Consider the following 24,864-nt stretch of genomic DNA (forward strand, 5'->3'; position numbering starts at 1 on the left):
CCGGCCGTCCTCCTTCTGTCTTCGGGTTGTTTGTTTATTTGTTTTCGCTGCGCTTTCGTCCCCTTATCTCCCTGGCACACGGCGGGCAGCGGCGCCTCCCGCCGGCGGGGGACTCGACGGCCCGCAGAGCCGGGCGGGCTGCGGGGAAGGGGGCCTGCGTCCTCCTGACCCCACTCCGTCCCCTTGCAGTCCCCCGTCCTCCTCCTCCTCCTGTCTCCGTCTCTCCTGCCCCGCTCCCTTCTACCTGACCCCTCATTCCCCCCTGCACCTCTTCCCCCTGCACTCCCCTTCCTCCCCCTCTTTCCGTCCCCCCTGCCACTCTCCCTCACCCCTTCTCCCCCAGGTCCCCCCACCATTCAGGCTCCTTTGACGTCTCTGGTCCTGCCTGGGTGAATCGCGCGGAAGAAAAGCCTCTGTACCTTGGTTTTACCTGGCCGTCGCTACCTCCTTTAAGTCTTTGTTTAGGAAATTTGTATTAGTACCTGAGCACGTGTGGTGGGGGTAGAAATCCAGGTCGAGGTCTTTTATTAGTTGCGAATGGCACATGAATGGCATTTGCTCGTTTCTGTTACTTTTCAGGATATCCTAACTTCCCTGCTAAAAAAAAAAAAAAACCCAAAACAAATCTTAAACTGGTCAAAAATTTCTTCTCTGGGGCCATATTTGATAGTGAGCTGTGTGAGGCTGCCTTGCAGACTTGTACTATGTACAGCAGTGTTCTTAATTTTAGGTATTGCTAAAATTATACCTGAACAGTTTCTTGACCCAATTTATGTTGCTGGTTTTTTCTCTCTTCTAATTCTTATCAAATTCTTCCTGACATAGCCCATATCTTTCTTCTGCATCTACAGCAGCAGACCTCTGGTCTCAGTAGATATCCCTGACTTCAGATATTTAACTTTTGAAGGCTGACTGAAGCAGTTTGCTTTTAGGTTCCCTGTATAAGGAAGAAACATGCACCTAAGGAGTTCAGTTTGCTTCTCAAGTGCCTCTTTAGGATGGAAAGAGCAATATTTTGGAGATTACAGTTTCTATCATTGAATTGGAAAACTAAGACAATGCTAATCTCTCTATTTGGACAACTGAAGTTAGGGGACATGACCTAGAGAACTGGAGTTCCATACATGCAGAAGGCTGCCTTCCCTGATAGCCTTGTGCATTCTTGTATATTATTAAAAATATTTTTAGCATTTGAAGTAGTTGAATCACCATCCCTGGAGGTATTTAAAAGACATGTAAATATGTCACTTAGGGACATGGCTTAGTGGTGGATTTGGCAGTGTTAAGAGTTGGACTCTATGATCTTAGAGGTCTTTTTCAAATTAAATGATTCCGTGATTCCATAATTTACAATTTAGAGAAGAGGTCTGGTAAAGCAGATTCATGAGAATTATCTTCAATGCCAATACAGGTCAGACTTAGCACCTTCTGCAAACTCTGCTCTCCATGAGATATTGTGATTTGTATGTAGTTCAGAGGGGGCTAACACAGTAATAAAAAGAAGCAGCCACTTGGGTTGTAAATTAGAATTTACAGAAGGTCTGCAAAAAATATAATTGACTTGAGAGCGAAAAGAACAAAACCATATAGAGAACTGCCATGTTTCATGTGGATGAAACTCCCATCCAGTCCTACTCTCTCAGAGCCCACATATAGACATATATTCCGTGTCCACATATGTGGGCTCCGACATATGTGGACATACACATGATCTATTAGAAAGCCAAAAAGCTAAGGTTAGGTAAAGGACAGTCCTGTGTATTCACAGTGTCAGGGATGCTATTTTCTTTAGTCCTTATTTTTAAATACCATTTTTAAAAAATAGAAATTAAGAGTTCATATCTAAGAAGAGGTTTTAAGGTAGGATTAGTGCACTGTGAGTGAATGGAGTTGCTGTGAATTATTCAAGAGCGTGAGCCATGGCACTGGGACCTACTTCACAAGAAAACCTTTTTGCCCTTCTTCCCTGCCAATCTTAGTACTGCCTTTTTAGATCTCAACAATACTGGGATATATGAATTGGAATTAGCTGCTCTGGAATGGCTTCCCATGTGGAGGAGGGTCTATTGTGAAATACATGTGATTGTTTTCTTTTTCTTTTGTTCTTTCTACTTCTTTCAATTGCAGAACTATTACTTTTCTTTAGACGGACACAGTATTCCAAAATAGTATTCAGAAATAGTAACAGATTCTGTTACTATTCCTTTTGGGTGGCTGTTTTAGAGCAGCCACAATATCTACTGTGAGTTACTGTCTTTGTGTTGTCAAAAACTTGAGTCTTACTTACTTCACACGCCTGTACTCAAGAAGATGATGCATGCAGCAGCTGTTCAGTGCTCAAACCTGCAGAAAGCTGTGAGATGTTAACTTCCTGTAAAGTCTTCAGAGGTTGTAGATACTCAAACCAAAAAAGAGTGCTGAGCCTATATGTTAGGTTTTTTTACCCCCTGAAGGCTTATAATTTGGACAGATACACCCCTGATACAAACTCCCCTGCATCCCTGCCAGATTTCAGGTCTGTTTTAGAACAGAGCCGTTGAAAGCAAATGCTTCCAGATTTTGTTTGCACAGCCAAATTCTTTTTTATTGTGTTCAGAACCACCTAAACCAGTTGTCTCTCCTCCTTCCCCCCTTAATTTCAGTATGTAATAGGAACAAAATCCTCCAGCCCAGTCTCCAAGTAAAGTTTGGCAAAGCTGTCTCAGCTGAAGATAGCTACTTTATGAGGGTTTCTTAAGCCTCTGTATATAAGGCTTGCTGTTTGCACCACCTGTTTAAACACGAATAATATAGTAGCTTGTGAGGAGAAGAAGGTAGACAGTTTGGGGCCCTGGACTCTGGTACTGCTGGTGTTACTCTGCAGGTTACACTGTTGACAGAACCTGTCCCCTTGATGTGCTCCCAAACGTGGTTCCCATGCTGGAGTGTCCCAGTCACTGCAGCATAGGCTGCATGATCCTCATGGCTCAAGAAATGAATTATGCACAGTAAAAATACCTGAGTTTCTGTGTTTTCTCTCTGAGTTTCATCATTTTCATGTCTTTTGGAATGGCAAATAGGGCAGGTGCTGTTAGTGCAGAATTGCTACTTGTTCTTCCCCATGTTCTCGCTCCTTATGACATTTTAAATGAATTTTGGAAATCTGAAAATTGTTTTAACATTGATGCTACCTGCACTCTGCTGTTTGTAGCAAAGACTTTGTCATTTCATTAAAGTTTCAAGAAAATAGTTTGATTTTTACTCCCTCTTTTTCCCCTCCTTCCCCCTTAGCCCTCTGAACTGTTGCACATTCTGTGTTGGTGGTGCGACCAGTAAAAGTGGAAAGAAAATCACTGCACTTGAGGAAACATAAATTTCTTGCAAGTTAGTATAGGATTTCCAATTCTGGATGGAAGTTTACAGCAGTTTGTCCAGAAGTTGCCCATCTGTGTCGGTGCTTGCTCTTTTTTCTAGTGGTGTGAACTCAAGTGGAAAATCTTTAAGAGAATTACATAGTATGTAAGATTTCTCATGCCCATAAGGCACAGAATTGAGACTGTAAGTTACACAATTAATTTGAAATGCAGAATTTAAAGTTCCTAGGATATCTGGTTTTCTGCACAGAGTACCATTTACATTTATTTTATATGTAACAACAGAGAGCCAGCTTCAGTTTTTATCAAAACCAATAGAAGATGAAGACAAAAGGCTTCTGTGTTCAAGATGTGGATTTGTACTGAACGCATAGGTGTGCCCTCAAGTTCTCCAGCATGATTGCTCTATGTGCAGCTACAGTGGTTTGCAACAGGTGTGATGTCCAGTAGCATTTAGGAAAGAAATCGGTGAAAAATATAGCTATGAAAATACAGCTCACCAAACTCTCAGGTGTTGACCTGTGGTGGGTGCAGCTGTACAGTCTTAATTTTAGCACTTACACTTGATTCTGTTAAAGAGAAAGAGCCTCCTGTGTTAGGTTAAACTTGGAAGTAGGCAGAGATTCCTGCATATCCAAGACATTCAGTGTGGCTTTTTTCCAATTTATGTGTTTTATATCAGAATTGTTCCATTGCCTTAGAAAGGTTAACCCTACCTTTTTAGCTGGAAATTTATTATAAATGATGTTGAAGGATTTAGAGACAATTTAAGAGTTATAGCTCAAATAGGAAAAAGGATCTCAAGGTATTTTGAGCTCTGAATTTTTCCCTTCCACTCATCTGGTTTTTCAGCCAGAGCATTTGATTTCTCAGGCTTCGCCCCTGGTGCACTTTTTTGTAACTCACAGAAAAAGCCTTTGAATTAAATGTGGGACTAAGTAATCACACAAAAATACACCACTTAGGGATGAGCAGATTTCTGTTTAAATTGGGGAAAGCCCAGCTACTGCTTTCTAGATTTCCAGAAAATTGCTTGAAAAGCTGCACATTGCTAACACAGTATTGCTTACAGGTTGGTACATTTTTGCAGAGTATATCCTTTGCACTTACACTTTTAAATAATTGTAGCCTCTTGGTAATTGTACTTTTACATTAAGCACTGGTAGGAGAATGTATTTTTATACCTGCTTAAATTTTAGGAGTTGAGTCAATCAGGTCTATTTCTGTAATTAAAGATCTGATTGCAGGTATCATGAGGATTGAGGGTGCTATTGTTGTGTGTGGAAAAAGTTTTGGTTTTATTGAATGAGAATGTATTTTCCTTGGACTTTGTGCATTGGTCTTCAGACAGAAGACAAAGATGAATTTTTTGGGCTGACCTTTTTTAATATTGTCAGTGTAATCTTGAAGTTTTTTTTTATTTTGTCCCTCATTTTTTTTCTTTTTAACTTAAAAAATGTAGAAGTCTGTTGCTCAATTGTGTACTGTTGAACCAATGCATTGCATCTGTTGCTGCAAGCCTATGAGAAATAGAATTTTTCTGCACAAGTCTTATCTGGCATTATAAAGTGGTTTTTGATGAAGAAACAGCCATTGGAGTGATTGTTTATTTTGTTGTTAAATACTTTAATATACTAGCTTTTGAGCTCTGAAGTTTTCCCCAAGTTTCCTCACTTACCTAGTTGCGTGGTTCAAGAATAGTTGCATTTTTACACTGAAACATCCAAACAATTTACTGCCATGTCTGTGACCCCACAAGTCAGAATCTGGTCTGGGATTCACTCCGCAGTGTCCGGAGCTGCACCTTCGTGTTGCTGAGTTCATTGTGGACAGTATCAAAAGCAGGATTCAGCATTAAATCTAAAGGTTCGCTTAGAAACATCTACTGATAAGTTTTTATGGGAAAGAGTGCAAGTTGCACTTTTATGACTGTTCTGTGTTTAATTGGGGTATCTAGAGCTGCTTTTTTATCTCTGACTTGCTTTGTCTTGTATTTCTGATTCTTAAAGCACCACCTCCATTGTAAAAATTTTGCAGTCTTTAGGGGTCAGATGGGCAGAATCCTAATACTGAACTGTGCTTTATGGGACACAGTAGTCAATATAGCTACTCTTGCTGGCTCCCCAGACTTTGCTAAACAAAAAAAACCCCAAACAAGCAAACAAAAAACCCGAAACAACCAACCAAAAAAAAAAAAAAAACAAAAACCCAAGGAAAAAACCCTCCACCTCTTAGCATTCAATCACCCAAAGACTAAATTTAGTTTCTGAAGATGTAGATATATAGATAGATATGAAAACCTGTGGCTTTGGTTATTGTTTCAGATTAAAGATCTTTTTTTTTCTTTCCCCAGGGCCGATTACTGGAAATCTCAGCCAAAAAAATTCTGCGATTACTGCAAGTGCTGGATAGCAGACAACAGACCTGTACGATGGTCTACCATACTATGTCAATTATTTTGAATTACTAGGAATTTGAATTACAGGCTTTTAACATCACTTTTTGATACTAGTCTATTGATGCATGAAATCTGTTTTTAAAAAATGTCTTTGTAATACTTGTGATCCTTAAAATATACTGCATGAGAGCCAGATACCTGCATACAAGATGGTGTGTGCTGTTCTACTCAACAGTACAGATAAGAACTAAAATATCTGACCCTGCTTTTTTCTTTGAGTTCTGTAACTTAACATTTGATCTGTCTTGAAACTTTGTCTACTCCTGTTCCTCACTTTTCATGTGCAAGAAGAAAGCAAAACCTGGCATTTGTACTGTTTCTATGTAGTAGGCATGGTACAGCCAGCAGTCTTGAGCATTTAAAGCAGGTTTCTTTCATTTCACACAGCCCACAGAAATATTACAGGTGTTTCTGACTTGTAGATGTCTTTTGCAGACTACTAGACCCATTGGTTTCTTACTTAGAAATAAGTTTTGCATTCCTGATTGGATGCCAGGAGTACTCTTAGAGCTGAGCTTCATCCGGCTTACAGTAAGATACCTCAATTAATTAGCTCACAAGAACTGCAGGTATCTTCTTGGAGTCAGTGAAGAGAACTGCTTATAAAGGGAGAGATATGAGTACCTTGTAAAGTCTGTCTTCAAATGAGTTATCCCTGAATGTGCATCCTCTGCACATCAGTTCATGCAGAGGAAAAAGAAATTCTAGGGTTACTAGGTCAGGTTTAGGCACCTAACATCTGAACACCTGAATGAGCTCAGACATTTTTTTCTGAGAACCACAGGAGGACTTCCACTATTGTGCCCATAGGGACCTTCTAAACTCCTTCCAGCTCCTACTGGCTTGTCTTCCTGGCAGCTTTTTGGCTTGCGGGCTGTTCTGTTGTCCTTAGTTACCCAACTCTCCCACTTTGCCTTTTCTTTTTCTCTCTCTCTTTCTCAGATATGTGGACCTGCAGTTCGAGTTCATGAGATATTTGTGGAGTTAACATTATCTAATTAAGGGTGGTAGCTAATATTTGGAACACTAATTAACCCATATGGTTTTTAAAAGTTTGCATGAGAACAGGATAAAAAACAAAATTAATGACACTTGGAAGTGTCATCACTTGGAAGGATAGCATGAAGAGGGAGCCCAGGTTCCCTGTTACTTGTCTCTAATATGTTGCTGAACAGTATTATTTGAAAAAAATTAAATCTTATAAATACACTGAGATTCTGTGATACCATCCTGGAGTGTTACTGATTTTTCATTATTTCTATGTTGAGTGTTTCTCAGTGTTCCTGTGTTCCACCCATTTCATAGCTTTAGTTTTGCTGTAAGTGTTCTCAGAACAGGTTACATTTAAGTTTGTTCAACTAAGCTTAGTCTAACTAAATTTTAAGTAAGTAAAATTATTTTAAAATTGTATAATACATATAATTTTTCTTGGTTTTTTTCTCACTTTGAAGAGCATTGATTTTCATGAAAGAGGAAAGAATCATAAAGAAAATGTGGCAAAAAGAATTAGTGAGGTAACTCAAATATCTTAATTGCACAAATGCTTATTTTTACTCTCTTATCATATTTGTTTAATTTATTCTCTTATGGGTTTTCTGTTTTGTTTTAGATTAAAAAGAAAAGCTTGGAAAAGGCAAAAGAAGAAGAAAACATGTCAAAAGAATTTGCGGCAATGGAGGAGGCTGCAATGAAAGCATATCAAGAGGATATGAAAAGGCTTGGAATTAAGCCAGGTAGTTCACATAGCTGCCAAAAGATAAAAGGCAGAATTGAAAGAGTATTGAATAGGAAAGTTTTGTCTTAAATTGGGTTTGGGAACATGAGAGGAGGCCTCCAGGACTGTGTTTGCTTATTAATAATAAAAAAAAAAGAGTAGTCTACAGTTTGCGAGTAGTAGAAGTGGCAGCCCAGAACGTTTTCAGCTATGGTATCCTCTGATCCATGGAACAATCAAATTCCGAGTAGAAAAATTAAACAATGTGATAACAAAAAAAAAAAAATAGGCTGTAGTTGGTGCTTTGAATGACCAGTGCAGCTTCCCTTGATTAACTTTATGTTTCACTTTTGCCAGTTGGAGACAAAAGTTCCTATGCGTAGGAGAAGACTGGGTTCCCACTTGTGTCTGACAGTGGAGATGAGAATCTCCTACTCAGCTTGCAGTTCAGCAAGTACCTTTGTTCTGTCCCTCTGAAGACATACTATCCTCTAAAAAAAAAGTTTGTAGTTTCAGGCTGCTGTACCAGCTGTCTTTCTCATAACGCTTTTAGTTTGGTTTTTGTTGTTTGGTTAGAGCTAATTGATCCAAATGGTTTTTGTTATTCATCTTTTTAAATCTGGACTTTGCTATGACACTGTGGAAGTGCTACAGTGTAAGATTCTTTGAATATAGTCTTTTAAGAGTGCTTGCTATGAGTGTAATATTGATGACTGTCACACATTAGTGAAAATACTCATAAGAACAAAACTTCCTATTTTCTGTTGTACAAGTGACTAATATTTAAGTGCAGATTATTACTCTTTTTTATAAGGGCAGTATTGTTTTCTTTAAGACGCTGTAGGTCCCAGTTCAACACCGAGTAAAACACAGAGTAACACAGTGGAAACTAAAGGAAAGAAAGAAAAGAAAGAGAAGAAGGAAAAGAAAGAAAAGAAAAAGAAGACAACTGAAACGAAGCAGTGGGTGCAAGGACTGTCTCCAGAAGGCTATACATATTACTATAACACAAAAACTGGAGGTAAAAGGAAATGCAGATATAGTTACTGGATCTAAGTGAGAAATGACTACCTGCATTTCTTTACTCTTCTACTCTTTCAGTAGTAAGCTGATTATTAAAATGTGAACGATTTGATGCAGTTTTGATATTTAACATTCAAGACTTAGGCATCCAGAATTTCAGAGTAGTTTTGCTGTTGATTAATAATAGAAGAATGCAGTAATTCCACAGTTTCTGGAAATGTTTAGCCTGTCAGAGGTTAAGTATACAAAAGATAGCTGTGTTCTTCCTAAACAAGTTTTCTGATCAGGAATGTGAAATAAACCAATTGTTTCTTTCCAAATTTACAGGCTTTATCTAACTGACTTTTCTTGAAGAACTGTATGTTGTGATCTACTTTAGAGCATAAAAGCCACTCTCTTTTATGATTAACGAGAATTTTACAAACTGTTTCTTATAAATCTAAGGGTTGGCACTAGTATTTACTGTAGTCTTTCCTCATACAAGATAACGTCCAAAAGGTAAAAATCTTGTGCGTTTGGTTTCTTTTGGCCTAACATTTAAAAAAGGCCAAACAAACCCCCCACCTTTTTTTTTAACTGAATTTTCAGTATCTGTGTATCAGCCATATAGAGTCTAAAGGGTCGCTAATTCCAGTAAAGCCAGGTGTAATTATGATACTTTTGATTTATTTTTCATACGATAGTTTTATCAAGGATTATTCATATTCCAGTGAGGTATATCTATATTATTTGTTTATGTGTGTGCACACATCAGTGTTATATCTTTTAGATCTCGTTTTATAAAAGATTATTAAACATAAACAGGATTGAATGATGGGTGAAATGTGCCTTTGTTTTTTCAGAATCACAGTGGGAGAAACCTAAAGGATTCCAAGGCAACTCTCAAAACTCAAAAACGGTAATCAAATACTATTATTCATACTTTTCTTTAGGATACAGTTATGTAATAATTTCTGGTTTTCCTTGGTTTATTATGATCATGGAACCTATGTACAAGCAATTATTTAACACATTTAGAAATTTACCATGTTACTCTATTTTCCTTGTTTGAGGCACAGGGAAACTTGCAGAATAGTCTAAAGACAGAAAGACTGTTATTAATGGGCTTTCCCCTGATACTTATCACTCCAGGATTTTTGTGCTTTGCAGCATTAAAACCAGGATTTTTCCAAATCTCCTGTTAAGTGATGTTATGTTTCTCATTTTCAAGATAGGTGTCATATGTACACTATGATTTAATGTAAGGGTTTTTTTGGTTTGCCAGTGTTGGATTTTACATTAGAGTTCAAAAAAACCTGGTGTTTTCAGAGTGCTTAACATTCTCTAGCTCTATATTGTCCCATCACATGCTGCTCTGGCTTTCTGATTCCCTTATCCTGTGGTTTTGCACCACTTGTTAATCAGCACTTCAACTTTATCTTTTCAGTCAAGGCATAGCATTGCAATATTTATAAGCCAATCTTACTGTAGCCTTCCACCGAAGGAGGCGGTCCTGAAGCTAATCTTGTATGGTCTTTGGTGCATATTTACCCTGACAGTGAACTAGTTCAGGGAGTGAAGGCATCAGAGTTTAGGTTAGTGCTTTGTAGGCTTATTTCCTTGCCATTGGCTATCTGGTTAATCAGAGAAATGCCAGTGTGGGGAGAGCAGACTGGGGGGAAAAGGCACTCCCTTCTTGGCAACAAATTGAAGTTAGCTCAGCTATATCATAAACACACACCTTCAGCCTTGGATATCTCTCTAGTACCACATGGCTGTATTTTGCCATTCCTTCCTCACCCTGCTCAGTGACTTTGTGCTGTCTTGAGTTATTTTTGCTACAACTAAAAACAAGCGTTTGATTGCTCCCTTATTTAGTCTGAGCTAAACATATTGGGAACACTCCAGACCTCTAACAAGGACTCACTGCCCAGAAGTTAAAGGGCATGCTTGCAATATGCCGTGCAAGTGAGATTCAGGAGCCCTCCTGGTTTTACAGCACATTACATTGCTGCTCAGACTTTGTAAGAGGTGGGAAGAACAGAATAATGAAGAGGCATATTGAAGACTACCTATAACCAGTTAGACTGACATTGTGCTTGTTAGAATTCGTGTCATAGGATACTCAGTGTGCCTAGTGTCAAATATTTGCTGAAAACCTCCAGGCGCCAGGTCTAAAACGATCAGGATCTAACACTTAACAAAAAGGATAGGTTGTACTTAAGACTACTTTTTTGATCCACTTTCTACTTACGTAAAAGAAACATTTCTTTTGCTTCTTTTCTTGAAATGAGCACACTGAAACTTTTGAGGACAAAACCTTGAAGAAACTTGCTTACTGAAGGCTTTTTTGCCTTTGCTTGCTCTAAACCTGCTGGTACATTTTTTGTTGTTGTTTGTTTACAGAGTGGGTGCAAGAAGCTTAACTTCTGATTTTGTTGTGTTTAAAAAAAAAATAAACCCAAGTTTTATTAAGAGTATTAAGCAAATGTAGATGTATGTGTGTGCAAAACGTAGACGTTATTAATGCCAAAATAAGGTATGGTGAAGCAGCACAGATATTCTGCCCAACACAGGGGAGCAGGCAGTATAAGTACTTAAGGAGCAGTGAAATAGTTGTATGTGCTAATGTAGCTAAAAATCGGGTTCTTAAGGAAGATGTTAGGTCATGGGTAATGCTGATCATGTATCTGTAGCTAATTCTGAAAAAAAAAATTACATTACATGTTCACAAAGATACGCCAGCAAGTTCTGCCACATTTCATATGTATTTATAAATCAGTAGGGAAAAACAGACCATTGTTGAACTCAGTGCTTTACGGAAGAAGTTAAATCATTGGTGTGCATTCATACAAAGTTTGATTCTATATTTGTGGTGAAAATCTATTTTGGGATACATTTCTGTTTGTTTATTTAATTTCTGATAGTATTTATTGGTATTGTTTTTTTTTTAACCCTCACTAAGACCTGCGTCTTCTAGAGAATTTTTTCATCAGTCTCTAGTAAAGACAATAACACAAATAGGAAATTACAACCTCAGGGGTGAATACTTTGGAAAATAAAGAAAACATGTAAAATAATGATCTATATAATAATTTGAACTTCATGGCAACATTTACTATAGAGGCTCATATGGATTATCCACTGTTTGAAAAATAATTGTTTATGTGCATTTGCAATATTTTAAGTCATGGAATTCAGTCTCATTTGAGTCAAAGGGAATATGTTCTAACAACATTAGGGGTTCAAGCTTTAAACCAGTAAAATAACCACAGACAAAAAATACTCAGGAGTTGAATAATCTTACAAGTGATGCTTTGGCTGATCCCGATAACTTTTTCATTAGCTCCTGTATCTTTTTCCTAGGGAGCAGAGTGGGTAGAAGGTGTCACTGAAGATGGTCATACTTATTACTATAACACACAAACTGGAGGTAAGGAGAGAACTCTGTTAAGCTCTGTTTCAGGAGAGAGGGTTTTCAGAGAAGCTTTTTGTTTTGCAAATTAACTGCATTTTAAGGCCGTTACTAAGTTTTGTATTTTTTAAGCTGCAGTCTTAGTTGAAATATACTTGTTGATTAAGTCACTGCTGGCTTTACAGCTGTATTGTCAGTGTGTATAAGTTCATGCTTCGTAGGGTTTTTTAGACTTCAGCTTGTAACTTTAAGCATTCTTCTTTTCTATATGTATATTGAAATTAGTTAGGAAACTAGAAAGGGGATTTTGTTTTCACAGGTACGTAGTACTAAATAAGAATCTCCTAAACTTTTCATCTTGCTAGCATAGCATTGGTAAGAGAGTCCAGAATCTTACCTCCCACTTCTTTTACCCTTTTTTTTCCCTACATGGGAACTTTGTGGTGACTCCCTCAGAATGTTTTCTAAATCTGTTTGAATCATTTTAAGGTCAATGAGGCCTCTCTGGAGAGGAAGTGATTTTTATGCTGGCTATGAGTTTTTCTACTGCTATTGGGTATGAAGTGGCATTCCCCATGATGCCAAGAACAGAAAAAAAAACCCAACCAAAACCTTTCAGTTTTTAAACCAGTCACTCCCCTGCCCCAATGATTTGTGGTTTCTTCTTTGGAAATAGAAAGGAGGTGTTGCTTATTTTTAAACATTGCCTTCTAAGTTCAGATGCATTTTATGCATTTGGATGTATTGTTTTTTAAGTTCTTCAGAGACATATGACACTTGTGAATAATGTGTTTATAGTCATGGCATTTGGTAAAATTTTGGCTTGTGAGATTTCAAATTGATCCTTTACTTTTATATAGCTGTAAACGTCTTGGAAATGTTTGAGAATTACCTGTCGGTTCTAATAAGAGTAATCCCATCCTCTGAAGACAGGACCGATTTTTAACTGATGTAAATAGTCATAATTGTCTCATCTTAGACATGTAACTTAGGAGGCTGATATCTCTGGACCTAGTGCTACGAGTCGTGCTTTGGGAGGCTGTACTTTACTCCACTGTATGTGGCACCTAAGAAAGTGAACTTTCTCATTTACTAATCTAAAGCCAGATGACAGCAGTACCATTAAGTGACTGTGCTGTTCATGCAAAGTCCTTCACTGCCAGTTTTTTACACCTTTACTTCTTCAAGATATATCTAGACGCTTACCTGTTAAATGTTGTTTGCAGTTAAGGATTTCCTTGGAAATGGATAAAATAATTGGAAAAGTAGTTGTTTTGTTACATCTGAAAACTTATATAAAACTATAGATGGAAAGTTGGCCTACTTTCGCCTTATTCTTACTAAAACCAGTTTTAAGACCACTGAATCAACTTTTATTTAAATATTTCCTTTTGATGTATTTACTGGAATACTACCTTTTAATTGAAAATGAGGATATGTATGTACATATCCTATACATACTTTCATGTATTTTCAGATTGATGTTTGTGTTTCCTTGTTTGCTTGACAGCTTTTAATTAGAGACTTAATGTTACCAGGCAAAGGAGCACACGGAAGGGGTTTATCATGCTGGAGACCTGAGGCTTGCAGTTATCATTCTTTACTTTATCCTGTCTTTGTAATCAGCGAACAACTCAAATCAAATAGGCACATCTAGAGGGTAATTAATTCATCGGTCCTGTGTAGGGATGAGAGCGACCACAGTCGTGCGGACCACGGTTCACCGTGTGTTTGAGCTAATTAAAACAAGCTTTATCAACAGTGAACTCAGCTGTCATGACTGTATCTCTGCTGGGAAGTGAAATGTTATCTTTCTAATTATGTTTATTAAAACAAACATACTCAACAAAGGCACAACCCTCATGCTAAATTATTTGCTGTATTTTTGAATAAGGCAGCACTGCTTCTAAAAGGTAATGTTGTCGAAGCAATGAAAGATCAAAATTAGAAGCATAAATAATGGTTGTTCAAATGTCTTGGACAGTATCCACATGGGAGAAACCGGATGGTTTTGTTTCATCTTCAAATGAGAAGAGTCGATGTGACAAGCATTCCGAAGAGCATGCAGAAACAGCATCTGAATCAGACTCAGAAGATAGTGAAAATGAAGCAAAGAGTTCAGAAACAAACTCCAAGGTAATTTTCTTCAGATTTATTTTATATACATCATCTTATACTAAGAAATTATTGCTGTATCTTTTATCTCTTGTGATAGGCTGTACTCATTGAAATGAGATTAAGCCGTATGACTGAAAGTAGAATTTTGCACTTCTTTAAATAGTAAAATGAATCTTTGTTCAATTGTTTGGCTCATTAGTGGCACTGTTCCAGGATAGAAAGCATGTTCTTTCCTTCAACTCACCAGAAGTACCTTGAATTCTGCAAGATATGTGATGTTCTCTGAGAAAGGTCACTGTCATCTCTCTGAAATAATCCACAAAATGGTTTGGATTTCAGTGTGAGAATGACTTCAACCCTTCATTGGTAAATGTGACTGCCAATGGACTCCAGGGAATGCTTTGGACCGAAAATGGCATGGTTATAGTTTCCTTATTAAATTGAGAAAAAGCATTGACAGCACATAGTACAACATCTGTGTCAATTAAATATTTAAAATGTAAATGTAAAACTTTAGATAAAAGTGTGTGATTATGGTTTTGGTTGGGTCAAATGGTTTTTCTGAACAGAGACAATTTAAATATAAAATGCATTCATAGGCAGATGTATTTCTGTATCACTGTGCATCATTATAAACTGCTATCAGGTATTAGCAATAAAGTGTGTGTATCTGCATGTACATAAAGCTGCATGTGAATTTTTTTCCTCATTTTTTATTTTAAGACACCCTAAGCTTTGTTTTTAAGTAATTTTGAATTGGCTATGCCTTGCTAACTTCAGCCTTGGTAGATGGGCTTTTCCATCTCGAACTTCTTGTAACATTTAAGAATTGTTTTTCAACTTTATGTAATGAAAGCTCAAGAAGAAAAATTTGCAAATTATATTACAATATGAACTTGTTTCAAGTTACTCTTGGTTGAAAACTATGAATAGTAGATAATACTAAATAAAAGATGTAAAATAAAGATACATTATGTTTTTATTTAGGCATTTTTGCTTAAGGTGGGTTTTTTCCTCTTTAGAGGAAAGGAGATAACAGTGAAGAATCAGAGGAAGGGAAGAAATCTCCTAAAGCTAAAAAGTTAAGTCCATATGGGAAATGGCGAGAAGTTAAGTCAGAAGAAACTGGAGATAAAGAGAAGAGTACATCAGCTTCCCAAGAAACCTCTAATGATGGATCTAACACGACCAACCCTTATGGAAAATGGAAAGCACTTAAGGAAGTAGGAGAAGAACAAGAAAAAGAAGAAGAAGAAGAAGGGTGAGTATCTTTTTTACCTTGATTATTGTCATAATGTTGTTTTCAAAAGCTGAAGCTTTTTCTTCTGAATTCTGGAAGCATTAGCACAGCAGTAATTGGAATACAATTCTTTCTGCCATGATTATTTTAAGTAATAGCTCTCCATTGCATATGTCAGTGGTGTTTTGGTTTTAGTGTAGAATTTTACTGTAAGTACAGAGTAAATTAAAGTGATTTAAGAATTCTAGTCATGCATCATTTTTTCAGAGGCTGAGTATCAAATGTTTAAATGTTGTTACTCTAAGCTTAACATCATCTCCTTCATAAATCTGGTTCAGCTTCCTCAGGCACTCTTATGACTGCTTTTTGAACTGCTTCCAGCCTTGGAACAGTAGGGGCAGCTTTCTTGGGGCCTCCAGCTTTCAGGCTAAATTCTGTTTCTTTTTCATGGGTAACTAGTTGGGCAGACTTCACCTGGAGTTTGAGATCTATCTTGATCTTCTAGGACCACCAGCAACTTTACGTTGATCGTAGTGGGTTAGCATTGCTTTGAATTCCTTCCTTGTGGGATCAGTAGTTGCTGAGATAATGAGTGTGCTTTTTTAGACTCTAAGCAATTTTTACCTAACACTGGTATGTTTGGCTGGGCTACTCCCACAAGCAGCGGATCATTTCTCACTTTGTGGTATTGTACTAACTTTTAACTGTTCACTTGAAGGACACAGCCTAGAAGACACTTCAAATTTTCTATCTTACTTTCACCTAGTATTGCAGTAAAAGACTTCTGGTTCAACTATTTTCTTGTTCCCTTTTTTCTCTCATTTCAAAACAGAGTTAACCAAAACCAAAACAAAATCCACTACAGCCTTTTCTGCTGTCACAATGACTAAGTGCTGAAGACTATTAAAATGGGGTGGGAAACACTTTCTCTGATGATTTTACTTGGGAGATGAAAGACAAAATATGTCTAACATAGTTATGCCAGTTTTAAATCGGGTAACTGTCTCTCCCTGTCTCTCTCTATCTCCCCCATGCCTGAGCAGATGTTTTCATGACCTGCATCTGATCAGGAGGGTTGTTTTTGTTTTACTGCATAGTGCCTGAGGTAGCTTTGTTTGTTTGTTTGTTTGTTTGGGGGTTGTTTTTGTTTTTTATTGTGAAGCATGCTGTCTTTTATTGTCATTTTCTTGTGGCTCCCTCTAGGAGTCTGGAGAAAATAGGTTTTGGAGAATGAAAACAGTCTTCTTCCTTATGCTTACTCCATTCTCCACATAACACCTGTGTTGCATCAGCTAGCTGCTCCTTGACTTCTGAGCTGAAAAATTCTTTTGGGGTTTTGGAAAGCGCTGTCTAGTAAAAAGTGCTTTCAGCTACTGAACGTTATAGATGAGTCTCTGCATGAGCATGCAGGCTTGAGATAAACACATGTCAATGAGACAAATGCAGTTCATTATTTAATTTGAGTCTAGGCACAGTGACAACCACTTTCAGGAGGTTTATATTTTCAGGATATGGCAGCACTTGCATTTTCTTGACGTACTTGACTTGCAATCATTCTTATGGCTCTTGTTTGGGTGCTCAAAATTATCCATGTCTTCCTTGAAGGGAGGACTTGAAACTAAGTATATACATGAGCTGACATCAGACTAATACTTGGTAGTACCAAGAGTATTCTTGCATGGATTGGCCAATGTGTATCTCTTTGCATCAGTGTTGTGCTGGTGTGATTCCTGACGGACTTGTGATTTAAGTAACTTTCTGCGAAATGTTTCATTCTTCTCTACCGTATATTTATGCCACAGGTTATCTGTGTAGAACACAGTGTTTTGCTGTTGACCCCTTAAAACCAATTAGTCATTTTTAGTTGATGTCTTTGGTTTGTTCATATCACTGTTAGCTGTGATCCTGGCCTCCAAAGCCACCTCTCCCAACTTGGGGTCACTGACTGATTTGGTAAGCTTGTCCTCTCTTCTGTCGTGCAGTCCCTTGAGGATGGACACTTGAGCAGAACTACTCAATGGTATTTTGGCGGAGAACCACTGCTAAGTACTCACTGACTACTGTCTGTCAATATTCTTATATTTACAGACATGCAGCCCTGTTATCTTCTGCGGGACTGTTTACGTGATGAGTACTTGGTCCATGGTCTAAGCTCAGCACGGAATGAGGTTTCAGTTTGTTACTTTTTGTGGCAACCCACACAGAAGAAACAAAGAACATGGATTTTTTTTCTTGATACCTGTCATGATGATGACTAGAAGACTGCATCTAGCTGAAAGATGCTTTGACAAATAAAAATAGCTGTTACGGTCTGCAGTACACCGCATTGTTTTCTCCATGTAGCTTAACCCTTTTATGTTTTCTTCTCTCCTCCCAGTGAAAAAGTGGACCTGGAGCTTCCAAGTACAGAGAGTGACAATGTAGCACCCCCAGTGTTAGAGGTTCCGGAAGAGGAACCAGTGATGTTTAAAGAGAAGACAGTCACCTCCCTTGGAGACCTGACAGAAGGGGTGCCAACATTTAAAAAGAGAAAATTTGAAAATGGAAAATCTAGAAACTTAAGACAAAGACTAAATGATCAGTAGTACTTAACAAATCATTTTAGATTCTGTTTAAGCTAGAGTGAATCAAAAGTTTAATATTTTAAACAGGCTTTTATAAAGAAAATGTTGGATAGAAATTGAGGATTTATAGGTATTAAAACGTATGTGAGTTGTTTTATTTTGATGTGATTGGTTTTGGAATGGAAGTTCGTGTTGTGTTACTTATGCAATATTGTAAATACTTTTTATTTTAACCATGCCATCTAAGTTCTATTTGCTCTGTGTATGCTGTTTTAAATATGTTGCATAACATATTTTACTTCTTTTCTAAGTATGTGAGAATGTAGTAATGTTTAATATGGCAAAAATGAAGCAGATCTTTTATTTTTACAGAGGAACTGGATCAATAGCGTGTACTAGAGAGCAAAATCATCCCTCAAGATTGTTTATGTGGTGTAGTTTCCCCACTAATGAATAAAAATATTGTACTTACTAACCTTTGGTCAATCGCTTGCCGAAGAGTAGGTGGTGAGACTGCCAACATTTCAAACTGATCATTTGAAAGCTGTTTTTAGAGGAGTTAGTCACATCAGTGCCACCCATTCCAAATGATGTTCTGAAAAATTATTTCTGTACGTGCATGATAGATGTATTAAACCTCTGCAGAAGATTTAAACCTGATGAATCTTAACTTGTAGTAACAGCACCAGAGCCCTGTTGGAGTAGACATTTTTTCTTGTTGTATTTTGCTTTATTGTTGCCTACTTCAACTGTTACTTATAATATTTTCTTTTTTTGGTCTTGCTTTCTTTTTTTCTCTTTTCCAGAAAAAAAGTGCTTGCCTGATATTTTAAAGAAAAAATACTCTAGAGACTTGGCCCTGCTCTAGCATACAGGACCCTTTTTGAGGTGAATGTGTTTTATCTGCTGATAAGAAGAGTGTGTTGCATAGTTGCAGTGTTCGATAACCTGAGAGGGACTTAGTATATTGAAGCTTGATCATTCTCAGTACCACAGAAGAGGAAAACAAAAGATCAGTAGAGCTGATGGCTGTACTGTCCAAGATGACTTGGACATTTTCTTAAGGATGGTAGATTTGATTTCTTCACTTGGTGGCATTGGTCTGCATTTAGCATCATCAAGATTCATTGCCTCTATTAGAATACAGCTGCACTTATTGCTTCTCTAGCAATGAAACAGTGGACCATAAAGGTTCAAATAATGAATCCATTAAAAACTGTCTCTATTCCTAAAGCTCACAGTGTTTTGTTCAGGAAAGTCTCAGTCAAAAAGAGGTGCAGTTAAGACTGTTGTCAAGAGTCCAGCAAAATAGAGTTGGTAACTCCTGAGCTTGAATTGCTTTGAGAAAACAACTGTTAATCTTTTGGATCAGTGGAGAAAGGAGTGCAAGACAGGAAATCTGATTTATTGTGTATTACAATGGAGGTGAAGTCTTTTTTTCTATTATGTGACATTTGCTTTATGTGTAGAAGAGAATTAAGTATTGTATTTAATCCTGTGTGTTTTCTTGGCTTCATCAGGGTTGTGGGTTTTTTTTCTGATGTTTATTCTGATAAATTTGAAGGTTTCCTGTAAAATCTGGCCCTGGATTGTCATTTAGAGATGCAGGACATGCTGGATGCTTTCACAGTCATAGTTCAGGAAAATACAACATGCACTCCACATGAAAGACCTCACATGCAAGGCTAGAACAGAAGCGTCTTTCCTGCCAAGGAGAGGTTGTCAGGTTTCTTATTCAAATTTTTCAGGTTTTGTTCTTATTTGAACGCTACTCTGGCAGCTAGGAGCCTGCTCTAACTTAGTCTCCTTATGTTTGTGACCAGTTTACACTCTTCCTCCCAATTCACACAAGTACTGTCCTTGAGTTAAGTAGCTTTTCTTCATCTTGAATCCATCACATCATCTCTCTTCGAAATCACAAAAAGCATCCTTGTGTGACAGGACCTTCAGTGCTCCACCAGCACTTCTCTTCACCCATTCCAGCCTGAGTCTGCCTAGACTAGATTTGCCTAGGTGATTTTGCCTGGGCTAGTTTGCCTAGAATAAGGCCACACATGATGTCACTAATACTTCCTTAGCATATTGGAAGTAACTCTGGGTATGTCCCTAAACCATATTTGCCTTTCACATGACCACATCACACTGTCTGCCAGAGGTGCCCTGTGACTTAACAGTACAACCAGCTTTCTCTACTCCTTTCCCATTGCCAGCTGATGAATTAACAGCTGGTCATGCTCTCCTTTCAAGCACAATTTTTTTTTGTACTGCTGTACTCATCCTCCTTCTGTTACTCCAGGCCTAAGATATATACATTTCATTATGATTTCTGAAAAATTATTTTATTGTTTATTAGTACAGTTTTTTCCAGTAGTATAGCAATTTTTTTTGTAGGCTCCATTTTTAATATCCTCTGAGGAGGGCATCTTTCCTCTTGTTATGAGGTTTCCAAAATATGAACATCTTTCCTTTAAAATGTTTTGACACATTGAAGTCACAGACGGGGATTTAAGATAGCTATAACTACATCCCTTGAGTAGATGTTTAAAAACATCTGAAAATGAGTGTTCAAAACTTTTGTTCTTGTGGAGCTGCTGTTAGTTGTAATATGAACCAAAGGTCTTTGTACTGTGTTAAATAGACAAACCAAAACATTAGGAAAAGAGATTAAAATATTTTTTTCACCTCTAGTAAAGTTAGTTTAAATACCTTGTGCTTGGTTTTGCTGTGTGACTTTTAAAGCTTGTGTTTCACAAAGAAATACAGATACAGCTCTTTGCTCTCTACTACCTCTGAAAGTCAGAGACTAGTTTATTCCTAACTGTAAATTATAAAAAAGGCCAGTTGATTTAAATTCGATATACACAAAGCCACTGTTTAATTTTGCAGCGTGCTGTCATTCAATTTTCCTTATTGTGTATCTAAGCCAAATATTTTTCTGTTCTACACAAAAATACTGTCTTGTCTGAGATTTAAGGCAGACACTGCTTTTCCAAGACATCTGTTTTTTCACAGATCTCTCTCCCTTCTGTGCTATCTCCCTGCAAAATCTTCTGCTTTTGAAATTTGCTGTACGAATCCTCTAGGTATTACTACAGTTATGCTCCTCATCTGCTAATCCTTCCTTGGGCTGCACTGGCTTTTGACAAAGGAATGTTACTTTTTCAGATGAGTGTTTTCTTTTCTGACTAATCCATTTTCTATCCTACAGCATGTTTTTATCTGCTTGCCTGGTTTTATTGCAAGCTCGAGTGAGGACTACATCCTTGGTTTTACAGGCTGCCATAGATATCATTAGCAGTATGAGAAGGAGAGTCAGAGAGAAAGGGAGTCATTGCAATTTCTGATGATGATTTCTGTTGTGTGGTTTAGAGCAAGTCAATTCACTGCTCTGTATTTTTCTTTCCTTGCCTAATATTTTCACCTGCCTTGTTTGTTTAGAAAGACAGCTTCATAGCACAGGACATTTTGTGCATGTTTTTACAGCAAGGCCTGTCTAAAGTTGGTGATACTTTTAGAAGCAAACATACTGCATATACAGAAAAAAGAAAAATTATTTTATTGTGCATTTGCTATGCCAGGAGCTGTGCGGAGACCTGCTCAGTTTTACCCGTGTTATAGAATAATCCTTGTTCCTATTTAGGCTAAGACAAATTTTAACCCTTCACCTGGGGATTAGTAGATTGAAATCCAGACTTCCCCGGTAGGGTGAAGTTTCATTTGACCATCATAGATAAAGTCTGTGCTGCAGCATCTGTGCTGCAGATATTGAGATTTAGAAGGTGGGAGGGCTGGTCATGATATGCATCTGAGTTAAATTCACTAATCTGTGCATGTATAAAACCATTTCTCCTTTTTTTTTTTCTTCCCTGAAGGAGATTTTATTTCAGTGCAAATTTTTGGCATCTCAGAAAAGGAGTAAAAAACTATTTCACGCTGCTTGGTTTCCTTGATTTGCTTTTTGAGTTGTGCCTCCCTTTTTTAGTACTTTTCTTATTATTGCTGTCTTCCTTGAATCGTGTTCTTCCAGTATTCTCAGATATGCAAATCTCTGTATTACTGCTGTGCCATGTTTCTGGCATCCACCTTCACCTCATCCCCTGCTCTGCCGAGATCTTCAGAAAGCTTTGCGTTCCTAGGTAGGCCAAGGTGTCTCCAGGTCCCAGCTCCTGCCAGCCACTTCTGCTGTTTGCATTGTGCCCTGAAGAACTACAACCATGTCTATTTCCACACAACACACAAGCTATTTCAGGACTGACTACATGTGCTCTTTTGATTTCCTTGATAATTCATTTTTCTGAGACAGATTCCACTGTTCCTCCTATGGGGTTTGCAGCCCTAAAATCCTTCTACTTGTTGGTACAAAAGCTGTCTATACCTTCTGCTATGAGCTGCAGCAACCCTTGGGTTCTGTTTTGTCAGCCATACCTCTTCAGTCTCTATCTACCTCTTTAGTCACCTTACCTTCTACCTGCTAAATTATTTAACCTAGAAACTGTGTTAACCATTTGTGTGATTAACAGGTTTAGCTTTGTGAAATGTTTCAGGGTAGAGCTTGAATAAAATTTTCTGTACAAAGCAAGAAGTGTTACAAATAATAATCTCAAAAAGGCTAAATTTGCCCAAGAGGATTTCCAGAGAGTGTCAGCAAAAATGGGTTTGATTTTACATGTAAAACCAGAAACAGTCTATGTTAAAAACCGTAAGAGAGCATTGTACAGACCACGGGATGATGACAGTGGATTTTAATGGCTTGTTTGGGGTGACTGAAGAGTGCTTGTTTTAGTTTATAAGTAACATCTGCAAAGTTAAATAGCTGGTTTATCTTCAACTGCTTCTCAGTTGCAATTACAAAATATTGCAAGCTCTTGATGTGGAGTTTATATGAAAATACAGAATAAAGCTTTCATTTGAACAATCTGCGTTACTACTGTTCATCTGTTCAGGGGGTTTAGGACAACCTGGAAGATTTATGGGTGCATATTCTGTTGAAAGTGGGGCCTGAGGCAAATATGAACTATATATATATAAGAACTATATAAAATATATAATAAAAATATGAAAATGCTTCTTAAAAGAAATACTTTTATTTTGTGGTCACCGACATGGTGTCTGGGTGCCTTCCTGTAGCACATTAAGTGGTTACTGCAAATTTGTTTATTCTGTGCATCAACTATGAGTAATAAAAGGCCTGGGTTAAAATTGTTATTTTAAAAATCATTTGTAATAGAGTTCAGGTAAGGTTTGTTGCAGTCACTGTTAGTAACATTCAGAATAAAGCTGAATATATGAACTTTGTGATGACAGATTGTGATTCAGTAGTTACAAATTTGCTGGTCTCAAGAACAATGAGCAGTGCCCTGAGAGTTAGATACACACTTGATGACTAAATGGAAGTAATCAAGGTGAGGTACCTGGGCTGTTCTCCTGCAGAGGGTAAGCATCCATCTTTCCACTGCCATAGAAAGGGCTACTTCCAAGGGCACACACAGCTTTTATGTGGCTTCCTTTTTGGCTGAGTGTGATGCTGCTGCACAAGACCTCAGCAGGGACAGGAAAGAGATGGAGGTACTACTTTTCATATCAATGGACAGGATCTGCAGAGCGATTAAGTTGGTGCCTTGCACCACCTGTAACATGATGTCTGTGGGTAAGGGCCCAGTTCCACACTGATGGTGGGGAGGGGAAGCCAGGCAGATGGGTGGTACTTTATGTTTGTTGTAACACTGTTTGACAAGGAAATGCAAAGCTACAGGAGAAGGCTGTTGTTTCTAGCAGAGGAACCTGCTCTTGCTCTATCGCACTGTCCCCAGGGGCTGTTCATTGGCCCCCAAGAAGTTGTTACCCCTTTTCCTCCCTGTGCTTTGTTACTGTAATTTTTCCTGCTGATGATTTCACCGCTGGAAGTCGTGATTGCTTGTAGGAACCAAAAAGCCCAAGTTCAGAGTATTCCATCCTGAAAACACCTCAGAAATGGAAGTATTATACCCCACGTCCCTTCTTTGAGGACAAGTGCCAGCCCACAGTCAAACCCCATCACAATCTCTCAGCTCTTACATCCCACAGAAAGACTAGGGTGGAAGAACTTAGAATAAAATATGGCTTTGAATCTTTTTAAGTTAGGAGCAAACAGTTTCAAATAATGCTTTCTCAATGAGGAGAAGCAAATATTCCTGCACTGCAGGCAGTGACCTCCTGTAGAAGTAGGTCTGCTCTATCCCAAATTCTGTTGTAGCCATATTTTGCTAACACACACACATACATACACACATATATGTGATTGCAGAAGAAGCTTAATAAGACCCTCCAGAATCTCCCAGGCCAGGCTGGCAGAAGGGGCTTAGCTGCTGAATTTCAGTGCCTATGTTTGGGACATCCAAAACTTAGTAGGAAGAGGGCAGCTGCTGTCTGCTTTTCCCTTTCTCATCACTCTGTACCAAACCAGCAACAAAAAAGGGCTACAGAAAATTAATTAATCACAAATATCCCTAAGGTCCTGCAGAAATATGACCATCTTTCTTCCAGTAAAATAAATGAGGACCATTTTTTAAGTGTTTCAATAGTTTTTCATAGTTAAGTACTTCATAGGTATTAATTAATCCTGGAAGTGAAATCTGATTATTTAAAATGTGTACATTTTAAGAAGTTTCTAAGATTATTCAAGAGATATCATTAATAAAATAAATTGGTTTGTGTAACAAAAGTGAGCATGGTAATTGGATAAGCATATTATCTGGACACTCTCCTACTACAGCTGATCATATTTGTTATTGCCAGTCTGTCAGTATGGCAGAAGTACAAGCTCAGTTGCAGATCTTCATGGAGGGGTTTTTTTCTGAATTCTGAACTGCTTATTGCAAAAAGTCGAAGTTCAAATGAATACTGGATTGCATGGTAAATACATTTCCTGATTGATTTACAGAGCTATCAATTAAAAAAAAAAAATCAAATCCCAGAAGCTTTTGTAATTAAAGTGTTGGAAGCAAGTCAGAAATTGTCAGAC

General features: G+C 37.8%; 1 protein-coding gene across 1 annotated transcript in view; it reads left to right on the forward strand.

Moving 5' to 3' along the window:
* The window catches only part of WBP4 (WW domain binding protein 4), a 24,030-nt gene extending 1,251 nt beyond the window's left edge, over positions 1–22,779 (forward strand). Inside the window, exons 2-10 of the mRNA XM_029960918.1 lie at positions 5,707–5,779; positions 7,263–7,325; positions 7,421–7,544; positions 8,361–8,546; positions 9,391–9,446; positions 11,894–11,960; positions 13,927–14,078; positions 15,083–15,321; positions 17,678–22,779. Of these exons, the coding sequence (XP_029816778.1) occupies positions 5,707–5,779; positions 7,263–7,325; positions 7,421–7,544; positions 8,361–8,546; positions 9,391–9,446; positions 11,894–11,960; positions 13,927–14,078; positions 15,083–15,321; positions 17,678–17,885 (1,168 nt within the window). The 3' untranslated portion in view covers positions 17,886–22,779. The remainder of the gene's footprint in view (positions 1–5,706; positions 5,780–7,262; positions 7,326–7,420; positions 7,545–8,360; positions 8,547–9,390; positions 9,447–11,893; positions 11,961–13,926; positions 14,079–15,082; positions 15,322–17,677) is intronic.
* The last annotated feature ends 2,085 nt before the right edge of the window (positions 22,780–24,864 follow it).

Source organism: Manacus vitellinus, unplaced genomic scaffold (assembly GCF_001715985.3).
Source record: "Manacus vitellinus isolate BGI_N305 unplaced genomic scaffold, ASM171598v3 scaffold_2_pilon, whole genome shotgun sequence".
NCBI lineage: Eukaryota > Metazoa > Chordata > Aves > Passeriformes > Pipridae > Manacus > Manacus vitellinus.